General features: G+C 48.4%; 2 protein-coding genes across 4 annotated transcripts in view; both read left to right on the top strand.

Annotated features, from left to right (window-relative positions):
* Window positions 1-292: 292 nt before the first annotated feature.
* On the top strand, window positions 293-5,426 carry CKS2 (CDC28 protein kinase regulatory subunit 2). Its single transcript, XM_070589824.1, has 3 exons — window positions 293-1,148; window positions 3,722-3,849; window positions 5,098-5,426. Exons 1-3 carry the CDS (start codon window positions 943-945, stop codon window positions 5,148-5,150), a joined length of 387 nt encoding a protein of 128 aa, XP_070445925.1. The 5' UTR covers window positions 293-942; the 3' UTR covers window positions 5,151-5,426.
* Window positions 5,427-7,009: 1,583 nt separating this feature from the next.
* Window positions 7,010-17,576, top strand: part of SECISBP2 (SECIS binding protein 2) — a 39,580-nt gene continuing 29,013 nt past the window's right edge. For all 3 annotated transcript variants that reach the window (XR_011531370.1, XM_070589823.1, XM_070589822.1), the window contains exons 1-5: window positions 7,010-7,197; window positions 8,171-8,316; window positions 13,826-14,075; window positions 14,300-14,423; window positions 15,609-15,838. Coding sequence is in view for 2 of the 3 variants with exons in the window: in XM_070589823.1 (XP_070445924.1) it covers window positions 7,162-7,197; window positions 8,171-8,316; window positions 13,826-14,075; window positions 14,300-14,423; window positions 15,609-15,838 (786 nt within the window). In the remaining variant the exon portion in view is untranslated. The remainder of the gene's footprint in view (window positions 7,198-8,170; window positions 8,317-13,825; window positions 14,076-14,299; window positions 14,424-15,608; window positions 15,839-17,576) is intronic.

Genomic DNA, 17,576 nt, shown 5'->3' with positions numbered 1-17,576 from the left:
GGAGCGCCCCTACAGACACACTACAACCGATCACTTAAAAACTGTCACCGAGCGCTCATCCTGTGTAGCGCCCGCGCTGCCGCTGACGGGCTAGGGCGCGGAGGGCAGACAGCGAGCCGTCCGGGGGCAGCCTGGGCGCAGCGCCGGCGTACGCGCTAAGAGGCGGGCTCGTCGGGGAACGCGGCACCGCCAAAAGTCACCTTCAGCGGTCACCGCGGCCACCCCGGCCCGGCCCGCGCGCCCGCCCGCACCGCGCCTGCGCGCACGTGCTCTCGGCCCGGGTCACTGCGGCAACACCGAGCGCGCAGGGCCGTCTGGGAGCCCCTCTGCCCGTCACCGCGCCCGCACACACCAGAGCCCCTCGCCTCCGCGCTGGGCCGCAACTGGGAGCAGACGCACGGGGGACACCCACTACGGGGGTCCCGGGCACGACCTTCGGGCCCGCCTTCTGGAAGCTTCCCTGCGGCCGGCCCTCACACTCGCCTCACCCACTTTCCCCGGTTTGGGGCGGCAGGCCAGCTTCCCTCAAGCTCCACAGACCCTGGGCCGGGGAAGCTGCGCCTGCGCAAAGGCGACTGTTCGGCAAGGGGCCAGACCCCGCGATACCTCGCCCCTCCCGCAGGTCTACCGCCCCAACGGCTCCGCCGAACTGGAAAGTTCTAAAGCCCCGCGCACGCTCCCTGAGGCCCTCAGGATCCTGGCTCCGCTCCTCCCTCCGCTCCTCCCTGGCCACGCCCCTTCCCCTCAGGAGGCTCCCCGCCTCCACGCCGTGCCAATCATCCATTTCTTCCCTCGGGCAACCTCGCAACAGGCCTCTGATTGGCTGACCTTGGGAGCGAACGCCGGGGAGGGGCGGCGACGATAGGCTGGAAGCCGGCCCCGGCCGCCCCGCAGTGTGCGCGGAAGGTGATTGGTCGGCGCCGCCGTCCAATCAGCGGCGGGATGTCGGATTCAAACGGCACTCGTTGGGCCTGCGGTCGGTTTGTCGCAGTCGAGCCGTTGCCTTGGCCGGACGTCGACGTGCGGCCTGCTGCCCCGCTTTTCGCGCCCCGTGTCCCGCGCCGCGCCGCGCCGCGCCCCGCCCGCAGGATGGCCCACAAACAGATCTACTACTCGGACAAGTACTTCGACGAACACTACGAGTACCGGTGAGCGGCCGGCCGGCGCCTGGGGCCGAGGGCTCGGCGCGCTGGGCCGGGGTCACAGGCCGGGGGTCGGGGAGCGCCGGCCGCCGCCGCCGCCGCCGCCCTTTGTCTCGGGGGACGGGGACAGGGCGGCCGGGGCCGGGTCCTCGGCGGGCGGGGCGGGAGCGCTCCCGTGCTGCGGCGGCCGTCGGGGGAGCTGGGGTGCCGGAGGGCCCGACGGGCGGGGTGGTGTGGCGCGGTGTCCGGTGAGGCGGGTCGCGGCCCGGGTCCTTCCCCGCCGGGGTGTGTTGGCCGCGGACCCCTGGCATGGGGTCGGGGGGGTGGTCTGGGTGCCGACGTCACGTGACGCCGAGCGGCGGGGCGAGCCGAGGCCGCTGAGCTGGGGAGCGCGGGGGCGGCGGGGGCGTGGCGTCCGGGGGGGGCGGCCGCGGCGCCGGTTTGCTGCCCGGCCCTGGGGTCCGGCCTCCAGGAGGCTGGTGGGGCGAGGACGTGACGGCGGGCGGCCTGCCCGGTTTGCTTTCGTCCCCTGGTACCTTGAAGGCCCACGTTCGCAGGAGAAAAAGTAAAGATTAGTAGTAAGTTAGTGTTATCTGCCTGGTTGTCATGTTCCTGGCCGGAGAAGCGCCGTGCTTTTCTGGCTGTGGGTAGACGTGCAGTCCATCTTCTTGTGTGTGGTCACTGCGCACTGCACGGTCCTAGGCCGGTCACATCGGGGTGATGTGCAGTCATGTGGTTTCGACCCCGAGCCCGGCTGGGGGCACCGCGTATCGGACGCAGTGGACGTCACGGCTCTCCAGACTGGAGGGCCGCTCGGAAGCGCGTCTGGCTCCAGGCGGACTGAGACGCCCTGACGGCGTCGTTGATAAGCCCTGGCCGTGCCGCCTGCGCCGTGGGAGCTGCAGCCTGCGGGACTGGGTGGCTTGAGTGTGGCGGTGTGTGGACGGGAATCCCGTCATGTCTGAAGTCGCATGTTGGAATCCAGTCTTGGGTAGAGCTGGTCTTTCCTGCCCAAGCCCCCCGCCGTCAAGCAGGACAGCGGTTGATGTCCAGAGGCGCTCGTAAGCGACAGACCCCGCCGGCGGTGACTCTAGGGTGGTTCGTATATAGTGGTGCGGCGTGCACTGTAAATGGCAAAAATTAGTATTTGTTTTTGCCAGTAGGCATTATCTACATCTTTGATTTCTCTTTTGTAGAAACTTAATTTCCTATTCCTTTTGCTTATGCTGAGGTTCCTTCGTGAATGGACTTCAAGAATTGGTTCAAATGATTTTTGCCAGCTATGATAGTAAGCATAATTTGACGTGGTGGCCTCCTGGCAATCTAGTGACATAGTAAATGTTGTTCTAAGGGTCACTTTTGTCCTGCGAATTAGTACTTAACTAACCAGCCACTGACTAGAACCTAAGTTGATGACAGCTTAGTGCTTACAATGAGTTATGGGTGCAGTTTTCCTGTGTGCCAGGAAGTGTGAGCAGATTACACCATTCTCCCCCACTCCCCGGAGAGACTCAGAGGTCGATACTATACTGGTCACAAAATTCAGTTGCTGGTTATGGAGGACTCTGCGTAAACTATTACTGCTACTGATAACGATGAAAATGGGGCTGGGAATTGTGATTTTATAAAGATGATTTTTTTTAAGAAGCGGAGGGTGCAGATTTCAGGAATTTCACAAACCTGCAATTGTACATATTTTTGATGGTTTGACATTGAAGAATATTGCATGCCTTCCTAAAAATCTGGATAAAGTGTTAGAGATAGGTCAGTAACTTACTGGAAAGCTGAAAGTCTGTGTGTAAGGTTGCAGGTACATGTATATGTGCAATTAGTGTTTGCTTTTATTTTTAAACAAAGTATAAAGCAACTTCTGGAGTACACAAGGACTTGTATCTACTACAAATGTATGTTGAGTAATAGGAAGCCCAAATTAATTGTAACAGATTGGGTTTTTGCCCCCTCCTGAAAAAGGCTACATGGGCTTGGGATGACAGCTCTACAGTCAGAGCCCATCTGAATTTAATAATTGTGTCTGTGGTCTTAGATGGCTTCTCTGTCTCCCTGATCACGTTAGTCTGCCTCGTAACCAACAGAAAGGAGAAAAAAAGAAGAGTTGGGCGTGTTCTTTTGAGTATACTTTCTTTAAGTTGCATATTTTTGTTTATGTCCTATTGGTCAGGATTTAGTCCTGTGACCAGAGGGAGCTGCAGGGGAGGCTGTGATTTAGATTCCATGTGCCCCAATTCATTTTTGGGGTTCTATTCCTGAAGAAGATTGAGACAAATAGCAAGGAGCCTCTGCTAGGGGAAAAAAGTTAATCCTAAGTAAAAGGCCTTCTGCTTTTGGACTTCATATTCTTCTCTAATTTGAACATAGGCCATCAAAAATCAGAAGTAAAGGTATAGAGGATAGTCTTCAAGACTGACACCAATGGTAATGTAACGGAGTTGCTTTAAAGAACTTTGTTTTGAGGACAAAAACTGTCAATTTTAAGTATCCTAAAGATGCATATGTAAAGTGATTATAATTTTAGGAAAGGCATATTTACATAGAGCACTAATATTTCACTCTTTTAACAGGCATGTCATGTTACCCAGAGAACTTTCCAAACAAGTACCCAAAACCCATCTGATGTCTGAAGAGGAGTGGAGGAGACTTGGTGTCCAACAGAGTCTAGGCTGGGTTCATTACATGATTCATGAGCCAGGTACGGTCAACTGAATTCAATAGTAGTGGTTGTGGTTGTTGAAGAGTTTTAGTAGTACTGACATTGAATAAAATCTCAAAGTAACTGATAAGGTTGACTATCTTTGAATGTCTGATTCCTTTCTTTAGAGAGGGTTCGGTTCCAATTTTATAGTAAATAAAATACCAAAACTGAAAATAGTGCATTATTCTACCTGCAAAAATAGCAAGTCAAAATATAGGCTATTTTGTTGAAGTTTAAAATGTATCATTGTTCATAGTATCTTAAGTATTTTACCATAAGTATATTTAGAATTCTGGTGTCCCCTCTTTGAAAACTATAAATTTATTTTAAGACAACTTAAGTGTTCTTAAGTTCTATGTGTAGAAATTGATGCAATTTGAAGTGGTTTGTCTTTTCCTTTGGCTTTCTATTGAAGGATAATTGGTATCTACCACGTTAAGTTTAAATGAGATGACATGTGAGTGAACTCAAATGTGCTACTGTTATGCTTTATGAGTGCTTATGCTGTTAGGTGGTATTTACCAGAGAGTTTTACCAGGTACTAAATAGTAAACTAGACTAAACTTTGTGGGCTTAAATTCTACTTCTGGGTTATCATTACATCTAACTTAGAGGATTTATAATGCTTAGAACAAAATGAGAACTGTAGAAGCCAAACTAGGTGGAACTAAAGCTATTTTGCTTTCTGCTCTTGTTGAAAAAAGTAGCAGCAGCAGAAAACTCCTAACTTCCTTGGGATTGGGTCAGTAATTGTATTAGAGTTCAAGAGGTCTTTCTCTAGATAACACAAAAGCAACTTGAGGAACTTAACTGTAGGTTCCTGGCCCCAACCTGCTGAAACAGAAACTATGGGGGTGGACCTCTGGGACCTGCATTTTTATAAGCTGGTGGTTTTGGAATGAGATGTTAGGTGTCTTTTCTCCACAGTTACCCTTCTCTTTGCTTTTCACTGGAATTGAGGTTCTAAAGGTAGAAACCATTCTCCCCAAAGTAGCCTCTCTACTTAGCATCTCTTTTCTCCAGGTGAATAAAACTTAAAGCACTGGGGGCATAGTTTCATCCTTAGGTTGCTTTCTTTTGTTCACTGTTGACAGTGACTTTGAAGCAATATTCATTTCAAACACCTCAATAAGTAACATTGACCATAGATTTATTTTATTTTATTTTGGTCCAATTGAGAAATCTTTGTTGAATGAATGAAAATTAACATACTTTAAAATGATATAAAATATTTTCTTTCCACAGAACCACATATTCTTCTCTTTAGACGACCTCTTCCAAAAGATCAACAAAAATGAAGTATATCTGGGCATTGTCAATTAAATCTTTTTCAAATTTAATGTATATGTGTATATAAGGTAGTATTCAGTGAATACTTGAAAAATGTACAAATTGTTCATCCATACCTGTGCATGAGCTGTATTCTTCACAGCAACAGAGCTCAGTTAAATGCAACTGCAAGTAGGTTACTGTAAGGTGTTTAAATTTCTTCTGGTCGGTGTTTCTCTTAATGTAAGTGCCTGTTTGACTTTACCTGTTACTTCTGTTTAAATAAAGTTTGTATGTTGCATTTATCCCTGTTTGAAGTTATTGAGGTTTATTAAGGATAATTTGTGACTGCTGAGGTTGTTGGTTGGTTTCAGTTTTACAGTTTTACTCAGAAGGAAACTTACGGTAAAGAAATGTTATTAATTGGGTTTAAAATAGCTTGGTGTGATGAGGGTACCATTTAAATTCACTTATGAAGAAACTAAGAACCAGGGATAAGTTTAATAGAACCAAAGTTGATTTTATAGCTCTGTTGTTAGTCTAGTTCCTAGAGAATTGTCTAGAATCTCCACTTGAATGAAAGCTGAACTTAATACTCTCTGGGCTGCTTCCACTTATCTAAAAACTGCCACATCTAGGGCCTTGGAAGAAACCACTTAACCCTGTTTCTCCTTTTCTCCATGAACCAAGTGGGGATAATGTTTCTTATAAAACATCACAGCATTTTTAGAAGTCCAAAAGCACTGTAAAGCACCCTTCATGCCATGTATATTTTGTCTGTTAAATAGCCTTTTTAGCTGCTGGGGAAATATTTTAGAGTTAATGCAAACACAGGCAATTTATCCTCATTGCTATGCTGGAGAAACCTTTTAAATGAGCTGCCAGTAAACATAAGCACCCGCCAGCGCCTCGGTCTGGTGGTCCTTTGTATGCCCCTCTCTTTAGAAAGGGATGCCTTTACACATACTGAGCACGATAAATACTTAAGGGGATAAATACTTAAGGGGATGAGCAGCGGCCTAGAACTTATCCCTGCCCCGGGGACCCATCAGCTAGAGGTCTAGGGTTAGCAAGCCCACAGAAAGGTGCCTGAATTGTTAAGTAAACGTCATCCTTTAGGGTACACCGGAGAGTGTTGAGAGGGAGGGGTGACGTCCCCCCTCAATCTTCAGCATTGATTACTGCCAGACTCCAGGCCTCTCCCCACCCTGGAGGTGGGTGCTTCGAGGTGTGTTTAATCGACCTGTGCGACCCGCACAGAAGGAAACTTGGATAACTGGAGCTGCCTGCATTCCGTTTGAAATACCTGGTAGTCACTCTAACCAAGTCTCCCGGCAAGAGACCGAGGAAACCTACAATTAGCCCCGTGGGTCAAACAGCCTACACTGCCCGCACCTTCCCGCAGACCCACCAGCCAGAGGATCGTCGCCGCCGCCCCTCCCCTACTCAGAGTGCTCGCGTCCCTGTGCCTTCTCACCCTGCCGTTACCACGCCTCCTGCCCTGTGCGCTGCTTCCCTGCAGCGCGAAGCCCCACCACTGTCCATCTCCCTTTCCCGGCACATGCTGTCCAGCTGTCCGCTGAGAGGACCGCGCAGCGCTGAAGGTTTCCTGGGCTTCGCGTTCCCGCAAGCTGAGCGCTCCCTGTCTGGCTGGCTTGCCAGGTCGCAGGACCAGAGGGTACGCAGTCCTCCACGTCGCCAAGCCGCCCCAGCCCCGCCCCGGCTCCAGGTGCCCGCCACCGTGCGCACGGGCTTTCGTCCAGGCCAGCGTGCCGCCCTTCCCGACAGTCCCGGAGAACCCGCGCTCAGCACACCGGCGCCCCCACCCCCCGCCCACGTGGGCCCAGAGCGGCCGCTGCGCGCACTTCCGGCCGGAAGCGGGGCGGGCCGGGGCGCGGGTGTGTGACGCACTTCCTGGCGTCCGCTCCGAAGGCGGAAAACCCGGGGGGGAGGTGCGGGGAGGCGGCGCTCCGCGCGTCTGCGCCGCCAGCCGACCGGGGCTGCTGGCCTCCCGGGCTGGGCTTCGTCCGAGCCGCTGCCATGGCCTCGGAGGGGCCGCGGGAGCCGGCGGGCGAGGTGAGGACCGGAGCCCGGAGTGGTGGGGGGCGGCACGGGGCGCGGGCGCAGGCGGGGGCGGGCGGCGCGGACTGGCCCCGGCGCGCCCACCCCCCGCGGTTAAACGGGCGGCGGAGGCCGCGGTCGAGGGGGCCGCTCCGGTCCCCAGGCTGCGGGGGGCTCTCCGCCGGGCCGGTCGCCGCTGTCACGGGACGGGAGGCTTGTCTGAAGTCGCTCGTTGCGGTGCTGTGAGGCGGCGGGTCCGCCGGACGGGCTCGGTCCCCCGCGGAGGAGCCCTGGCGAGCGCGTAAACGGGCGTCCACGTGAATTAACTGCCGCGCGTGTGAGACGGCCAGTGGGAGCAAATCTCTTAGCACGGATCTAAAGGAAACAGGAACACAAAAACACAATTTTAAGTTAAAGTTCCAAGAGCTCCTGGCGATAGAATTATTTTCCGGCAAAGCTAGCTTTTGCTTTCAACAAGATTCTTAGTGGGTCAGTGAGTGAAAAGCAAACGTTCTGTAAGTTTTTCGAGAAATCGAGTGGAAACAGACTTCCGCAGTGTGCGGTGAGCGCCCCCGCTGAGCCTTGCGCGGGTGTCTCTGTGTATTGACTTCCGGCAGCTCCGCGGGTCCCAGTTATCCCGAACCGCTGCCCGAGAGGTGACATGCCCGTGTTCCGAGTCAACGCAAGGGAGCGCTCTCCGCTGTGCTCCCGACTGTCTTCTGGCTGGGAATTTACTTCCACTGTAACTAGTCCTCCTTATTTCTCACTTCCAAAATTTGGTAGACCGCTTTTCCTAGTAAAACAAAATTCACTGGGGGAGAGACTGTCAGCAAACAGGTTCTTGTCTTTATGAGGCGAAGCGTTTGAACAACAGCACCGTGATTAGCCTTTCTGAAGCTGCTAGAAGGGAGCGACTCTAGGTTTTTTGTTTGTTTACATTTGGTCAATCTCAGAATGTGTGTATCCACAACCCGCTTTTTTCCCTCAGGGCATCAAGTTGTCCGCAGATGTCAAACCGTTTGTCCCCAAATTTGCTGGGCTCAGCGTGGCATGGTCAGAGTCTTCAGAAGCACGCGTGTTCCCCAGCTGTGCAGCCACGTACTATCCGTGCGTTCAGGAGCTACCAGTGCCTGAGTATGTATCCGTCCACGTGTCCCGCCCTACCTGGGGACTTTGTTTCTTGGCTTCAGTGGTGATTAGACTTTGAAATGTGCTGCAGCCAGCACATTAAAGTTCTCAGAGCGATTAGAGAAGATGCTCCTCAGTCAAGAAGAGTCTGAGCCAGTAGCACAACTTAACTGTGTCATGGACCAAAACTGGAGCTTCAGCTCTCCTTTTCTTTCTCCGAAACCTTTTCTTTCTCCGAAATCTTGCAGTTATTTTGGGCAAGGAAAGTACGGAGACTGCGTTGAGTTTATTAGTAGGAAATACAGTTTCCGGGTTCATTTGTGGATACGGTTTAAAACTATGTAGGATCTAACAGGAGCTGGAATGGTAAGAAGGGTGTGGGGAGGAAGTGGGGCAAAGGACAGCCCAATAAGCAAACATGCCCTTGGGTCTTAGGGTGTGGCATGTACAGTCTTGCTCCGGGAAGGAGTGGGGCTGGCGGCCACAGCTGCCACTGTGTGTGGATAATAATTTGGAAATGGCTGGGTTTGCTTTCACCCTATTTCCTGTGGAGATGGATTCTACAAGTTTTGATTATAAATTTTTCTGAATTTGAGTTGAAAGAAGGTTTTTGTTGTCCTTTAAATTTTTTTTTTCTCAAAATTCATTCTCTAGGTAATTGCAAAATGGTTTCCATTATTAGTTGAATTTAGAAAAATAAATGTTAAACCTTTTACACAGTTGTGTAGATTACTTGTGGATTTATTTTTAAGGCATGAATCACCTTTACGCTGTGTAAGAATTCTTGTCATTATTGATGTTTCTTTGATGTGGGTCAAACTTGTTTCATTTTTCTTATGCCTGTGTGGTGTGATTGAAAATAGTTTATACTTCATATAAAGCCTAGAACTGTATTCAAAAGAATGAAAATTGGAAAGAATAAGAAAATCATTGAGTTGTCTGGTGTATTTAGAGATTATTGAAAGTTGTATTTTTTGACAGAAGTTGAAGTCTTGCCTGTATATGCTGGAGGTCTTTGGTAAGCATACCCAAGTCTCCCACTGTAATTTCATCTTTTGTAACAGGGAGCTTGGCATGGGTCTCATTTAGGTGGTTCCCAACCTTGGGTGGTTCACGTAATAAAACACAGAATACACCTCACTCAGTGACAAGGACTCTGAGCTGTCTACTGGGTGGGATTCCAGTTACCCAAAGTAAAGGTGGAACACGTTGCTATAGCTAAAGCAATATTCTGGCAGTAATATGGATGGAGACTACTAAGCAGAGCCTCAAGGATGTGACTGTAAAAATTACGTTTCTTAACTCTTGATCCTTTTTTAGCTTTGATTTTTTAAAACTGTTTATAAACAAGGAAAAGATTGGCGACAGTATTCCTGTCTGACAAGAAAACAATTAAGGATAAAGGAGGCATGAAACAGAGGGGCAAGGTTAGAAGGGACAAGAGCCTTAGAAGTAGGGATGAAATGGTGCGACTTTACACCGTTGAGAACCTATCGGCTAGTGAGTCCTAATGTAAGTTAAGAATTGCATTGCTGTAGTCAGATTTTGTTGAAATGGAGCCCTCTTGCCGCCATGAAAAATAGGAGTAGCATTTTCCATAACAAATGTAGCTCCTCTTCCCTGCTCCTTCCACTCTAGCTCCCTCCTTCTGTGTGTCCCCTTCCCTCCTCTTCCCCTAAAGGAGGAGGCAGCCTTTTCCAGCCTCTGTGGACCTGCAGTACCTCCAACAGTGCACGCCAGAGGACTTCATTTATTCACCTGCAGTTGATCATTGAAAGGCTACTATATGGAAAGCACTAGATGCTAAGGGGGATTGAAAGGCTATTCTCACGAGCTGTGTTCCTCTTTTTGTCAGTTGTATATAGGCTTGAACTGATGGAGATAGAAGAAAATGTACCAGTCTCCTCCAAATTCATCTTTTAGACAAGTATTAATAGAAGTATTCTGACATAGAGAATTGGCCGTGTTTTGAAAGTGTATTTACTGGTGTAATGAACAAATACAAGCTATGCCAACAAAATAAGTTCTCTGTTCCCAGTGATGTCCCTGGACAATGACTTTGTTGATTGTCATAGTACATGCTTTGTGACAAATCCTTTGCAACACATGCATGAGGATGTGTTCATTTTGTTTGAGTATTATTGTATACGTTCATTTCTTTCATGCCACAGTCCATTAGGTTGGCAGGGAGGTGTAATGTTATTTTTACACATGAGGAACTGAGGCTGGAAATGTTTGTTCAAAGTCACTCAGATAGGTGGTGCAGAACCAGAATTAGCATTCATTTCTTCTGACCTGAGTTCAGTCTTATTCCCCAAAGCAACTATTGCCGTTGGCAAGAGTTTGCTGAGTATTTTCAGCATCTTGCAATATATTGTGAAATGTCACAGTGCACCAATGGATGCTGTTAAAACCTCTCAGCTGTGAGAACTAGCAGTCCTAACACAATGTGGCGCAGGTCTGTGTGGGTGGAGGAGTGGCTGGATCCCCGACAGGGCTTGGCCTGATGGAAGGGAGACAGTAGAGGAGTAAGGAAGGTGCACTTGCTGGAGGGAAGCTGTTAGCCTATTGAAAGCCTATTGGTACAGCTGAAAAGTTAGGTTTGCTGGGTAGGAAATGGGAGCTTTTGGTGGTGTTTTGAGTGGGGTCATGATCATCACGCTAGTGACGCTGGTTCACCTTTAAGGGAGAGGGGCTTGAAGGCTTTGACTGGCTTCCTGGCCTTCGAAATAGAGAACAAAATATGTGGAGACCAGCTGCAGGAAGGCTCCTTGGTTGTCCGTATGGGTCTCAGTGGGAAAGATGCTATCGTGGTGTCCAGCTGAATACCTGGGAAGAATTGTGGCATCATTCATGAGAACACAGGTGGGAAGTGGGGCTGGTTTGGGGGCCAGATGTTCCATTTTGGACTTATGTGTGCCAGATGGGGGAAAAGCGAACTATTAAGTGGAGATAGAGGCCTGGAGGTGGTGAAAGTGCTCGATTGCAAGTGCATATGTGAAGTCTTGAGGAGGACAACGAGAGGTTTGCACTCAGAACGAGTCTGACAGGTGAGATAGGGAGAGTGCAGAGGAGGCCGTGGCCTGGAGGAGCCTTTGGAAGGTGGTGAGAGCAGGGAGAGGGCAGGGGTTGCATATGCAGGCCAGCGGAGCTTTCCAAGTGATGTGACAGAAGGGGCGAACTCTGCAGACGCCATGCAGAAGAGGTGGCTGATCTGGGCAGGAAGGAGGTCCCCATAGACTCAGGGGCCTTTGGTAGGGATGGGGCAAGGGGAGGTGGAGCAGCGAGAGCAGTGGATACGGCACAGGTACCCCAGGGAGGTTAGCTTTAGGAGGTGAGCTGCTGATATCACAGGGAGGGGCAGGACGAGGTGCTGGGCACGAAGGAGGTGTGTTACTGTGCTTGAGAGCTATCTGCTGTTCATGGCAACTGGAACTTTACAGACAAGCCATTTGAATCCCCTATAGATGCTGTGGGGCGTCCCTGTGACATTTTGTGTTGTGTGTTGTTCTCTGCGTATAATTATATTCGCCTTGGATGGAGAGGAAACTCTCCAGAGGAAGTTCTTCCAGAGGAAGAAGGACCGAGATGACTTGTCCAAAGTGGACAACTAGATTGTGATAGAGCCGCGACCCAAACCAAGGTCTCTGGACTCACGGAGGAAAGTTTTCTGGACGATAACAGCCTCCAAAATCACCACTCGGTCCTGCCCCCTTTTCTCTTTACTTGGATTTCATTGGTCTGTTCATTTATCCATATTTTGGACTTGGGATAATCTTTTTTTACTGCTTTTTGCTGTCAACCCATCTTCCTTGCCCATCTTCTCTTGTGAGGAACAGGTTCTTCACCATCATCTGCCCCCCATTGAGTTTTCTGAGTATCACACAGTAAAGCAGGGATTCACAGGGAATGGACGAAGCTTTGAAGCTTCCTTTTCTCTACAAAGAGCAGCACTAGGGCAGGTGTTCTGAGGGGCAGAAAAAGGTTGATAAAGGGGGTTTTGTTTGCCTTTTCATTAGGAATATGTCATTGTTATTCCTAATTGCCTAAAAGTAAAAGCTCTTACCAGATCTAAACTTACATAAACATAATTTATAAATGTAAAATGTTACAAATTAACAGACAGTGATGGCAGGCAGTCTAGGATTATATGCGGCCTCGAAGCGAGAGCAGCGAGCAGCGAGCATGCCCATGAGTGTTAGCAGTCAGGCCTGTAGACGGCTCCCTGTCTCCTTCGGCGCAGGCTCCTACCTGCAGCAGAGGAGAAGTATGACTTCTAGTCAGTGGGGCCTCTGCCTGGATCTCCCGACAGCTGAACGGTTGGTAGATCATATAGGAGGTCTCGTCATTGGCTTTGGATTTCCCTGTCTTTCAGTGGACCAGCTCACTTTGGGATTTCATTGATTTGCTACAAGAAAATTTTCCGCACTGGAAATGCGCAGAAACATCTGCTGGTGCTTATTTGTGGGCATGAAAAGATTGTATTTTATGTACACAAATGAAAGATTTGTGTTTTAACTCCGCTGCTTAGCATTTGTCATTGTATCAGCTTTCATCGTAAAATGGTTGAAACCTCTGGCCATATACTAAATTTGCTAAAAAAGTCATTGTTAAATTATATTTTGGTTTAGCCTAGCAGCTTGAGCAAATGGAGGCAATAGCAGTGTTAACATATGGTGTTCCTCTTGTCAGCAGCGTGTGCAGTTCCTGGGCCACCATTTGCACAGCATCCCTGTTGCAGCTCTGGCCCTGTGAGTCAGCAGAGCACAGGATGTGGCAGTGGGCTTGGAGCAAGGAAAGGGCTGGGTAGGCCGTCTGCAGGTCCCAGAGGCCCTGGGACGGCGGCCCTGCAGATTGTTGGGGTGGAGGTTGGATTTGGGCTTTTACAGAGCCCCCTCTGCAGAAGGAATGGTCTGCATGGCCCTTTTGACCAGGGTGGCTGAGAGAGGCTTCCCCACGTATTGGACAGCGTGAGAGTGGAAAGCTGTTGGGGCATCTTCAGGTTCGCCTGATGCTCACTGTGATCCAGTCCTATTGTGGATGTTCTGGCTTAGTAATGAAAAAGTAGAACTAGGTCAGCATCTTTCTTTGCAGGTTGAGAGAGAAATACTCAGAGGTTTTATTGGCTTTTTTTTTTCTTGAGGAAGATCGGCCCTGAGCTAACTGCTGCCAGTCCTCCTCTTTTCGCTGAGGAAGACTGGCCCTGAGCTCACATCCATGCCCATCTTCCTCTACTTTATATGTGGGACGCCTACCACAGCATGGCTTGCCAAGTTGTGCCATGTCTGCACCCGGGATCTGAACCGGCGAACCCCAGGCTGCCCAGAAGGGGAACGTGAGAACTTAACTGCTGTGCCACCGGACCGACCCCTATTGGCTTTTAATTAGAGATATTTCAATGTGAAAATGAATGAACTCAAAAATAATAAAAAGCTTTAATTTATTTATTACAAAATATTAAGCTCCTTGGTATGTGGTATGAAATCTGTGACTAAAATTTACACTTTTTATTTAGGCAGAAATTCTATACTGAAGATATGGCCTTTGGAGCATCAACTTTTGCCCCTCAGTATTTATCTTCCGAGATGGCTCTTCACCCGTATTCCTATCCTCCTTACACCCTGGAGTCTGCACGGAGTGTCTGCCCAGTGCCTGGCTCCCAGTATGATTACCACCAGCCCGGTTGTTACCAAGGTTTTCAGACCATGAGGCCACGGAAGGAGCACGTGTGCCCTCTTCCACAAGACACAAAAGCTCCGCTTAAGGTTAGCAAATGCTGTGGTTTGGTTGGTCGCTTTAGTGTTTAGAATGCACAGGACTGGTCAGTTCTTGCATGATGTATAAGCACTGCTTATCTTTTTTGTGTTCATTGATTTGGTCTAACCTTTTTAAAATGGTCAAATTGTGAATACTAATGAATTTTCAATTTTAAATCTTTTTTATAGTGGTAGTTTTCTCAATATGTATTACTTTTTTATCTTTCCTGCAGAAAAAATCGTATGATGAGCAAAAGTTTGACCGTAAGAAGGTGGAGGGAACTATGTCATCTGATATAAAATCAGTTAAAGGTCCACATCAGGTGTCCACTCATGCTGCCACCGCTTTGAAATCAGGTAAAGATAACAGACTCTGTAGTGTTGTGTCAGTCTGCCCTGTCCACCCCAGAAGTGTCACCGCTCTGTACAGTTGTCTCTGTGGGCTCGTTCATCATGCAGAGCTGACACTGTCAGCCTTCCCGTGGGATCCTGGAGGCCTTTCCTCCCGGAAGGGACCTGCTGCCTGTGGGCTCTGTGATGGGCCCTCAACGCGTTGCTAACTTGTTTTACACAAGAACTTGTGTAAGGTCCCTGGTACTGTAGTTGACCATGTTCATTCCTGAAGTTGCTTCTGTGATATTCTGTTGGGATACTTCTTAGAGGTGAGGTTGTCTGACTGTGGCGTGAATCTCGCCCTAAACAAGACCAAAGCTGGGGCAGATAGTTACTCAGAAGACGTGTCTGCTCTGGGCTTGGAAACTCATTCAGTCTGTGGTTGACAGTTAGTGAGTCTGCCTGGTGGTGTCGTTTTTGAAATAATTTATTTACTAGCACGGTTTGATCACAGACATCACCTATTTATGTAATGACTTAAAACCTTGTAATAGTGTACTTACTGAGAGTGGTCTCTAAATTCACTAACATGGATAATTTATGTTACTTGGTCTATAAAGTTTCCTCTTTGCATTGACTTCACCCATAAACCATCTGGTACATAGAAATGTGAAAGGAAGGTCGAACAGCTAACTGTAATAACTCTGGACTTAGACTCAAATGCAGAGGCTTTATGGCGTTGTAACCTACTTCTTATTCGTTTGCATTTGAAGGAGAAAGATGGGAAAGAGTCTATAAGTTTAATTCTACTTGATTTCCTCCAAAATTCTTCTAAAATATGGAAAATTTATTACTTAAAGGAAATTTGTTGGAGTACCTTTAAATTTACAAAACTCTAAAATATATATTAAGATACCCAGCTACACAATCAGGTTAAGGTAACTATTTTATCAGCTTTAGAATTACTCATAAAATTTGCATGTGCTTTGGTTTTTCTGCTTGATGGCCCAACCAGGGCAATTGGTACTTGTGGTCATTTATGTTTTCCACTGTTACGCAGCAGGTTGACAACACTAGCAAAGCTGGGCTGTTTGGACAATAGCGTGTTGTTGCATCAATAGCAGTGGACTTTCTGCTCTGCAATTTAAGTGTGAGTACAGGTCAGCACACTCTAAATTTTCACCCCTACTTTTAATTCTGTAAATACAGACGGGTGTCATAAACAGACAGACAGGAAATCCAGAATCGTTGAAGACAGTGGATCTGCCTCCAAAGCTGAGTTTGAATTTACCAGGTTGGATTTTCCTGAACTGCCGAGTCCAGAGAACCGTGAGATGTCGCAGACACAAAAGCAGCCCACTTGGGGGCCTTTGCGCTCCGCCTCAGCCAGTGTTTCTCTGCTAAGAGAAGGGGGGAAGCCCACTCCAGTGGTATCAGAGGTGAGTGCAGCTTCCTCCTCTCCGTGTCCTTTCTCTTCTTCCTTCCTCGTCGGCATATGCCCTTTCACGGGCATCGCTTTAGGCATGACACCTGATGTCTTGGTGCGGGAGAGTCCTCTCTGCACTTACAGGACCTCCTGTGTTGTCTGAACTGTTCACAGCGAGGCTGCAGCACCTAGTACAGCTAGTGTCCTAAAGGATCATCTTTTTATCCAGTAACTAGAAGGTACTATAGTGCCTTGGGGAGAAGATTCTGTCTGAGTCCAGCTGCTTAGCCCGTTGTGAACATCTCACATCTAGCATTGCGTTCTGACAACACTTTTTCCAATACAGAGAAAATACTATTTTTATCAAATAGTAATATTTAAAACTGCATAGTGTAACTTCCTGTTTTTTCAGGCTTTTTATCTGCACCTCTCACTTGTTAATGATATAGCAAATTCAGCAAAAAGTAATTGCAGTAAATACATCGTTTGCTGTTTAATAATTTTAAAATTATGCTATATTCAGTATTTGGTCAAAGTTTAGTCCATCAGATTTAGGCATTTTCCTCTCAGGTTGATTTGAGCTTTTCAGGAAAAAATGTAATCAGATTAGTAGTCCCTAAAATGGCTTCTGACAAATTTCTGCTAAAGTGAGGATGGGAAGGCAAGGAGAAGGAGCCAGTGAAGAGAACAGAGCTCACCATCTGCCTGCCTCTTGAAGGATTTCCGTTTTCTGTCCTAGCACTTTTGGGTGCCTGGACGCTGTGGCCGGAAGGCCCAGTGGCAGGGCTCCTCGTGCAGGTACGCCATCCCCGTGCATGGACCCTTCTACAGTTCCGCCACAGTGTTTTCCTGTTCCATGGCTGTGACGAGTGAGGCTGACTGATCCGGAAGAATCACGGTTTCATTTGGCAGATGTGTGACCCTTCTGGTCCCCGGCTGGGCTCCATGTCTTCATCACAGGTGGTCACTGGATAATTCCCAGCCCCTGAGTGCTGCACCGAAGTGGGAGCCAGGGCAGGTTGGGGTGTGACTGACACACTTGATGTGGCCCCCTGTTAAACTGTGTCGTCGTATGTGGACACGAAGTCAGGCCTGTTGTGCCGTGGCGGGAGACTTACATACATGTTGCCTTAATGTACGTTCACACTCTTGAATTGTGTGGAGTTTCTTTTTTTAAATTTTCTGTCTAAAAGAAACCTTTTTTCCTAATTATATCAGTAGTGTCTTGAAACATCCGAAAAATATTAAGGAAAGAAAAGAAAACGTAGTTGTCTGAAATTGTACAACAAAGAGAAAACCATGCTTATTAGCAATCTTTTTTTGTTTTTTTGAGGAAGGTTAGCCCTGAACTAACGTCTGTGCCCATCTCCCTCCAGTTTTTTCATATATGGGGCGCCTGCCACAGCATGGCTTGGTAAGTGGTGGTGTAGGTCCGCTCTCCGGCTCCAAACCACTGAGCCCTGTGCTGCCGGATCGGAGCGCGTGAACTCAGCCACTGCGCCACCGGGCCGGCCCCTGGTTAATCTTTTTTTGTATTGATACATTGTTGGAATTGAGGGGGATTTCCCTCAGTTTGGAATTATGCATATCTAAGGGCTTGTGTTTAAGTTTTTAAAAGCTTTTTTGGCATTTTTTCCATGTCATTAAATATTTTTTGAAAACGTAACTGTTACATTGAATCTTTGCCATTGGTATCTATCATTGACTTAACTGTTCCTGAATAGTAAGCCATTTCTAATGTTTCATTGGCC

This window comes from Equus przewalskii, chromosome 22 (genome assembly GCF_037783145.1).
Source record: "Equus przewalskii isolate Varuska chromosome 22, EquPr2, whole genome shotgun sequence".
NCBI classification, from domain to species: domain Eukaryota; kingdom Metazoa; phylum Chordata; class Mammalia; order Perissodactyla; family Equidae; genus Equus; species Equus przewalskii.
The sequence above is the reverse complement of the archived record's forward strand: the minus strand, read 5'-3'. Positions and strand labels throughout refer to the sequence as shown.